Source organism: Dipodomys merriami, unplaced genomic scaffold (genome assembly GCF_024711535.1).
Source record: "Dipodomys merriami isolate MVZ:Mamm:240054 unplaced genomic scaffold, mDipMer1.0.p SCAF_3, whole genome shotgun sequence".
NCBI lineage: Eukaryota > Metazoa > Chordata > Mammalia > Rodentia > Heteromyidae > Dipodomys > Dipodomys merriami.
The window spans coordinates 42,698,719-42,707,602 of NW_027204492.1; the positions used below are offsets into that span (position 1 = coordinate 42,698,719).

An 8,884-nucleotide genomic window follows, 5' to 3' on the forward strand; every position below is an offset into this window, starting at 1 on the left:
AAATTAGTCCATTTATTTGTATGTAGTAATCTTCCTTATTGTTTCTAATTTTGGTTTGAAGTCTTCTTTGTCAGATATGGTATTGCTACTTAAGCTTGCTTTTGGATTCTGTATTCTTGGAACTTTTACCATCCTTTCAGTTTTACTCTGCATGTCTTTACCAATGAGGTAAGACTATGGGTTTTGTTTTTAAATCCAATCAGCTATTCTTCATCTTTTAATTGGAAAGTTGAAACCATTTATATTTAGGGTTATTAATGAAAAACTTGTACTAATTCTCATTGTTGTTTTGTTAAACCCAGGGCCTTGAACATGTTAGGCAAGCATTTTATTACTAAGCTACTCCCTAGCCCTTGTGTTTGCTTACTGCCTTTTTCTCCTGAAATATTGTGTATTCCTTTTTTCACTCATTCATCTTAGAGGTTTGCTGTTTTGCTAAGTTAATAACATTTGATTCTTTCTTAATTCTTATTTAACTGTTCTTTTAGTGTGATTTATTATTTTCCAAGTCTTCATAGTTGTATATATTATCTTTCTTTGTCTGTATATAGGACTGCTCTCGGTATCTTCTAAAATACTGGCATCTGTTCATAAATTGGTTTATGCATATCAAGGAAGGTCTTCATTTCTTCTTAAATGTTAAAGGATGACATTGCTGGATATAGTAATCTTGATTGGCAGTTCTTTCTTTTTTTATTGTGAAAATACCCTACAGAGGGGTTACAATTACATGGGCAAAGTAATGAGTACATTTCTTATCAAGCATTATTGCCTCCTCCTTTGTTTCCCCTTCCCATCCCTTCCCATCTCCCCCCGCCGCACCCTTTGTCCCCCGCCTCCTCCACCAAAGTTGTAAAGTTCATTTTTCGACATAATATCTTTGTTTGAAGTACATCATTTTATGTCTGCTTGGCCTTTAAGGTTTCTGCTACTGAGTCAACTTTTATTCTGATAGGTTTGCCCTCATAAGTGATTTGTTGCTTTTTACAGTATTTGATATTCTTTACTTGTACATTTAGCAGTTTAACTATAATATGACAGATATGTTCATTTTGAATCATGTCTTATTGGGATACTAAAAGCCCCCTGTGTCTGGATGTCCATATATTTTCCTTGATTTAGAAATTTTTTTGCTGGGCTTGGAAGGTGGCTCAGTGGTAGAGCGCTTGCCTTGCATGCATGAAGCCCTGGGTTCGATTCTTCAGCACTACATAAGCAAAAGAAAAAAGCCAGAAGTGACACTGTGGCTCAAGTGGTAGAGCGCTAGCTTTGAGCTGAAGAGCTGAGGGACAGCGCCCAGGCCCAGAGTTCAGGCCCCACGACCGGACCCCATCCCCCCAAAAAGAAATTTTTTTGCTATTATGTCACTAAGTAGTGTTTTTGTGCTTTTTTTGTTGTTGTTGGTACCACGGTTTGCACTCCAGACCTCACGCTTAGTAGGCTTGTTTTCTAGACTTGTTTGTTCTAACCACTTGAGCCATGTTTCCACTCCAGCCCATTTTTTTGTTGACTGTTTTGGAGTTGGAGTCTGATGGACTTTCTTGCTTTGAACTTTGATCCTTCAGATATCAGCCACCTAAAGTGTTGGATTACAGGTATGAGCCACCTGTACCAGGCTCCAAAAATTCTCAAGGTTTGTTTCTGGCATAAATTTGTGTCCTCTATGTCTTTAATGTTTGGTCACTTTCTTGCATTTTTGTTTACTGTCTGAATGTACTAATGCACCCATCTTGTCTTCAAACCCTGGCATTCTTTCTTCTGCTTCCATATAGCTTATTAGTCATGATTGCTGGTGTCCTTTTTATTTAATGTCCTTTTCATTTAATGTTTTCATTTTTAATTTATCTTTGTGTATCTGTGTGTGTATTTGTACTGAGGACTTGAATTCAGGGTCTTTTACTCTTGGTTATCTTTTGGGCTCTTGATTAGAATTTCCAAGATTTCTATTCGGTTTATTTCAGAATATTTCTTTGCTGGGTTTCTTATTCATAACCTGTACTTTCTTACTTTGATGGTTTCTTTATATTTTTATTTGAAATCATAGATCATCTTTTGAAAATAGGCTTTTGAGACATAGGATAAATAATAAATAAGATAACGTTGCATGTATATACAGAGATTGCATAAGAAATAGTGAAAGAGTGAGAGGGTAGGTAGGAAAAGAGATAGCAATAGATGAAACAGAGATGATTAAGTTAAAATGTATGTATATGTGAATTACCATAGTGAAACCCCTTTATACAAGTAATACACACTTAAAAATAGACAGGAAATTAAAACAAGTTTTATTGATGGTGGGTACATTGGAGTCATGAGGGCCAATGTAGAGGGTGTATGGGAGTGGATATTGTTGAAGTAGTATATTTGCATGTACAAAAATATAATAATTAAATCTGCTGAAATTGTTTTAAGAAATTGGGAAGTAGGATGAAGGAGAGTGAAGAAGGGGGTGAGTTTGATCAGAGTACATTTTGTGCAAGTGTATGGAAATGTCACAGTGAAACCTCTTTGCACGACTAAAATATGCTATTAACATGTTTTTAAAAAGAGTCTTTTGAATTCTTTGCCCAGCATTTCATCTGATTCACTAATTTTGAATTACTTATTGAAGAGTTAGAAACTTCTGGAGGAGTCATGTTGCCTTAGGTTTTCTTATTCCTGGTGTTTCTATGTTGTGATTTGAACAGAGTTCTTCCATTTTTATGTAGGAGTCTTCTTAGTGATCAGCTCAATCCCCAATATATCAGTAGCAGTAGCAACAATACAAAAAGCAAACAAGATCTCTAAGTATAAAACCAGAAACACTCAATCCCATCAATAATGCAAATGAAGTGGTTAAAAATAATGTTAGGAAAACTGGCTGGGCACCAGTGGCTCATGCCTGTAATCTTAGCTACTCGGGAGGCTGAGATCTGAGGATTGTGGCTCAAAGCCAGCCTGGACAGAAAAGTCCATGAGACTCTTTCTCTAATAAACTACTCAGAAAAGCCAGAAGTGGTGCTGTGGCTCAAGTGGTAGAGCCCTAGCCTTGAGCACAGAAAGGCTTAGGGACAGTGCCCAAACCCCAAGTTCAAGCCCCAGGATTTGCAAAAAAGAAAAAGAAAAATGAAGAAACTAAAAAAAATTGGTAGTGGAGCTGTGGCTCAAATGGTAGAACACTGGTTGTTGAGCACATAAAGCTCCAGAACAGCACCCAGACACTGAGTTCAAGCCCCAGGACTGGCACACACACACACACACACACACACACACACACACACACACACACACACACACACACACACACACACACACACACACACACACACACACAATTATGATGGCAAATTTAAGGAGTTGAAGGCACGGCTCAATTAGTACAGCACTAGCCAATGACCAAAAACAGGTACTGAAGTTTGAGACCTGATTTTGGGTCTAAAAAGGAAAAAAAAAAAACAAAAACAATTCTCAGGTTTGGAGGCATGGCTCAATTGGCAGAGCACTGGCCAATGAACAAAACATCAGGTATGGAGTTCAAGTCCCAGTCTTGGACCTAAAAATTAATAAATAAAATTTAAAATCTAATAAAGGTAAAATTAATGATAAAGTAATAAAAAGGGAAAGTAGGGGGAAGCAGAATAGAAGGGGATGCAATATGTAAGAAGAATGTGAGATAGATAAACAATTAAAAATAGTGAGGGAACAAGAAATGTACTCATCTGGGCTGGGAAGGTGGCTCAGTGGTAGAGCACTTGCCTTGCATGCATGAGGCCCTGGGTTCAATTCCTCAGCACCACATAAGCAGATAAAGCTGGAGGTGGTGCTGTGGTTAAAGTGGTAGAGTGCTAGCCTTGAGCTGAAGAGCTGAGGGACAGCGCCCCAGCCCAGAGTTCAGGCCCCACGACTGGACCCCCCCCCAAAAAAAAGAAATGTACTCATCTAACTTAGGTAACTATGACCCCTGTGCACATCATATTTATAATAAAAATAACAAACCCCAAATGTAACCATTCAAAAAAAGAAAAAAATCCAGAAAAATAAACCCAGAAATTTCTCCTTGCTGAGACTGGGACACTCCTTACTTCTTTCTTGGCCTCTGCATTGAGTTTGTCATATAGAAGGCAAATTCTAAAGTTCTTTTCTAAATTCTAAACAGGTTGAACTAGGTCAGGTAGTATGGAGGCTAATGCCTGTATCACCTTGTCTACATGCTCAAGCTAAAACAATATACCTATATGACTGTTTTCACCCAAGTGAACTTTGTGTGCAAGACTAGAATGACTTTAAACAAAGGAGGAGGCTGCAATGCTTGGTAAGAAATGTATGCATTATCCTGCCAATGTAATTGTAACCCCTCTGTACAGTATGTTCTCAAATAAAATAAAATTAAATTAAAAAAAAAGAAATGTACGCATTATCCTGCCCATGTAATTGTAACTCCTCTGTACAGTATGTTCACAAATAAAATTAAATTAAATTAAAAAAAAAGAAAAGGAAGCAAAAAAATAGAATGACTTTAAGAGCTCTCTGTATGTCATTCTTGCCAGCCAAGCTTGTAGACCACTTGAGTGAGTGACCCTTCACACATAACATGCTTCATTATTGAGAAATGCCCATTGTCTCTGAACCTCTGTATGTGATAAAGGCAATAAAAACCAAAACAGTCTTTGCTAGGGTCAGACTGGGAGGAACAGCTGCTGATGCTGAGTGATTCTTCCAGCTCTAGCCACATACGTATCCTTCCCAGACATGTGCAGAAATACACACACGACTGGTCTTGCTCTTCTCAGAGATCCAACGGCTGCTATTGAATGAAAGCTCTTTCTGCTTGCCTCTCTGATAGAGACCATGCTTCCCAACATTCAGACTTTTATCCACAAACTGTGTCCAAGTCACAGTCAGTTTCCAGGGCTCACATGAGGTCTCAAAGTGTCTACTTAATAAGCCAGTGAAGCAGAAAAGTTGTTGGAATTTGACAATGTAAAAATGTGAGAACTTCTTTTCTAACTAGCAGTAATGTCAGATAGTAGGATTCTTCTTAAAGATTTCTCTTTTTGCAGCATTTGTGACTAAGCTGGTAAACCTAGCACTGGCTTGCTAGTACAAATCTTCTGTCTTAAATTGTGCCGGATTCTTCACTCAAAACACTCACCAAGCGCTTCCTTCTCTCTTTTGCTTGTAACCCCATTACACATCCCCTTTTGTATACTGGGTGATAGAGGTCTCTGTCTTACAGTTCTACAGTCCAATATTTCTGAGTTTTACCTAGTTGCTGACTATTTCATTCTACTGACTTTCTATAACTCCCACTTGTCCTGGCAGCCCACAATTGTTCTCTTTCAATTTCATAAAACCACATTAAAGTACTATGTTTCTTTAATTTTTTTCATCTTCTGATTCTGACGAACAAATTTTGCACAAAAATTGTGAGGTTCTGAGACATATCTGACTATATCTGAATATTGCTACTGTATCATTGTAACACACACATCCTTTTTAACTCTTGTAAAGAAGTAATTTTATAATTTGCTTGAACTTTTGTTAATTTTATTAATTTTGAGAGCAAAGACAATATTCAGGACAAAAAATTCTAGTTACAAGAACTTTCTGTTATTATCCTTGCAGAGAATCCTTTGTAATCAACCTAGTGAAGAATTCAAAGAAGACACAAAACCATTACCAAGATGAATGTGCCAATTATATCAAAGTGCAGAAATCCAGAGAGCTTGACTCCACAACTTGTTTCAGAAAGATGGAAGACAATTCTTTGGAAACACATGGGTACAGAGAAGTTGATTCCAGACGCAGATTTAAAATTTTTGAACAAAACATCCCATTTGAACCTTTCCAGACATACTCAGGACCATACAACAATCCACAAGCAGTAGAAAACCAGTTACCTCATCACTTACCAACTCATTCAAAGACACAAGATTCTTTCCAAGATGAACTTGAAGACTACATCAAGGTTCAGAAATCCAGAGGTCTGGAGCCCAAAACTTGTTTTAGAAATATGAGAGAAAACTTTATGAACCACGAGTACAGAGAAATAGTGGATTCTGGGCCCAAACAAAGAATGGCTCAGCAAAGATTTTCATTTGACGATTCCCACACCTACCAACAACAATACAATCCTTTACCAGTGGAAGGCCAGTTACCTCATTGGTTAACATCTGATTCAAACAAGACAAATGACTCTTTCCAAAATGAACTTGAAGATTCCATTGAAGTGCAGAAAGCCAGAGGATTAGAGCCAAAGACTTGTTTTGGAAAAATACTCAGTATCTCTATGGAAACTCACAAGTATGGAGAAATGGTTGATAACAGACCCAGACAAAGAATATTTGAACAAAGACACCCATTTGAGACTTTCCAACACTACATGAGACCATATAGTAGTTCACAGGCTATGAAAAACCAGTTCCCTCATTCACTACCTGCTCATGACAGCAAAAGGAGACAAGAATCTGTGAATCATCATCACCACACTAGAGAATACTCAGTACCCCTCAGCCTTAGTCAGCATAAAAATAACTCTGGCTCACACAGTGTAGAATGTGAAGTTTACAAGCACCTCCCCTTAGAAAATGTTACCCAGGACCATCAAGAAAGTCATAAACACAGACATCAGAAGAGAAAACTACACCCAGGGGAAAGCAAAGGAAGGCCAGAGAAGGAGCAATCCAAACATAGAAGGAAAAAGAGCTATAATTTAGACAAAGATGAGAGCATCAAACAAAATAAAAGATGGGAAGATAAAGTCAAGATCAGTTCAGGAAAACTTAAGCATCGAAAAAATAAAAAAAGCCATGAAGCATCCTCTGAGAAAGAACGGAAGCACAAGAGAGAGAAAAAGAAATATATTGAAGAAAGGACAGAAGAAGAAATACTTTGGGATGAGTCAATTCTCGGATTTTGAACTATAAGTTTACCCATGGATGTTTTAAGGAAAATAATATTGACTTGGATAAAGACAGGACTGTCCAATAAGAGATAGATGAAAGTGTCAGTTCAGGAAGCTTAGTATTTTGTGTTTGCACAGAAATTGAAATTGAATTGAAAGAAGAAATAAACATACAAGGAAGCTTAAATCTAGCTTTGAGAACATAACATCAGACAAAAAGAAATTAATTGAAAAAAAAAGTGTCAATATTTTGGGGTGAGTCTACTGTTGAATTTTAAGCTTTTATTTACCCAAGAAACCAATTGAGAATGTTAAGTTATATAAAGAAAAAAGTATCAGATGGGAAACAAAAAGGTAGATGCAGTCAGTGTCAGTTGAGGAAAGCTGAATTCCTCCTTTCCTCCCTCCCTTTCTTCCTTCCCTCCTTTTTTCCATTCTCTGGAACCCTAAATGAAAGAAGAAACTCATAAGCCTGAACTTAGTGACTGAGAAAAAGAGAACAGAAGAACAGAAGAACAAAGAGAGAAAACTACTGAAAAAATAAGACTCAATATTTTGGGATGAGTCTGCTCTTGGATTTTAAACTCTCCAGCTTTGTTTTCTTAAAATTTGAAAGTGTAGACTGAAAAGTTTAGTTTCATGAAACTTGTGTTACTTGAATTTTCTGTGTGGAAGCATAATTTAATCTTTTTCAAAAGCCAAGTGAAGTGAAAGTATTCAATATGTTTTCATCAAATTACTTTCATTTAATAAGAAGATACAAACAACGAATAATTGTTATCTGATTCTTACATATTATGTAGTTTTCCTAAATGGTGTTGTTTCTACTGTGTTCATAAAACTGTAGTATAGTGAATTTTTTATCCATTAGGGAAATTATTTTAAATGAGAGGATTACTAAATGTTGTTTATAATGAAACCACCCTGAATTCACCTGATCTTGTTTTAATCTTGGAAACGTGGTGGAGCTGTCAGACAGCAAACCTTGCAGAATCCATTCCTTTTTGGATTTTCATTAGAGTTGATAATATTTTATTACTGTTGTGTGTTTGTTCATGTTTCTCAGTATCTTTACAGGAAATATATGAAAGAATTTAGACTGGTTTTTTCTTTGTTAAATCTAATTTGCAGTGTATTTTTGTATTTTCTACTTTTGGAAGTGGAAAACAAAATAGTCTATAATAAACTTAAATGATATATACTTTATAAAAGTTCTCAAAAAGTATAGATAAAAAGCAGTCTATATTCTGGAAATGTTTATATATTAAAGTATTCTAATTTCTACGTCTTGCTTAATGTAAATGATCAGTTTCTTTGTAAAAGTGATTATTCTAAGAGTGAGTGGCAATAATTAAACAGTATTTACTATCCTCAGGGGAGATCACAGTTCACAGACATAAATATTTCCATTTCTTCTACATCATGAGCAATACAAGCTAGTATTCAATCTTTAGCACAGTTTAAGCTTAGCAAAATACCATCAACTAATTACTTGAAACTGAAGAAGGAAAATTTTAAAGGAGTAGAGGGTCATGAGGGTTTATTACCTTTCAATTCTTTGGTTTTCCATTTTTATACTCTATTTCTCCCTTTTTATGATCATCACCTCCTGTAGGCATTTGAGAATCATTACTGTGTCACATCATTCCAATCTAGGATTTGTCTTAGTTGTACAACCAAGTTGTCATGTGAAGTAAACGTATTTAATATGTTACAATTGATTCTTATTTAATATGTTGAATCAGAGTCCAATATAGAGTTGCTAGGAATAGGAACAATAAGCTAATATATCTTGCCAATCCTAGCAAAAATAAGCAAACTTTGCCATTTTTCCCCTTGTGATTTGAATAAATATGTGTTGAAGCATTGTATTATTAGTTGGCTTTATAGCTAGTTGAATGAATAATACAAAACACCTAGATGGTAATAAAATCAACTTTGCTTCTATTAGACATTTGAAGGAGATGGCAGGGGGTGGGGGCAGGGGGGGAGTGGAATCCA

General features: G+C 36.2%; 1 protein-coding gene across 2 annotated transcripts in view; it reads left to right on the top strand.

Moving 5' to 3' along the window:
• Zmat1 (zinc finger matrin-type 1) overlaps positions 1-7,570 on the top strand; it is a 41,209-nt gene extending 33,639 nt beyond the window's left edge. For both annotated transcript variants that reach the window (XM_070039025.1, XM_070039026.1), the window contains exon 7: positions 5,605-7,570. In XM_070039025.1, coding sequence (XP_069895126.1) covers positions 5,605-6,898 — 1,294 coding nt within the window. In that variant the 3' untranslated portion in view covers positions 6,899-7,570. The remainder of the gene's footprint in view (positions 1-5,604) is intronic.
• Positions 7,571-8,884: the final 1,314 nt, after the last annotated feature.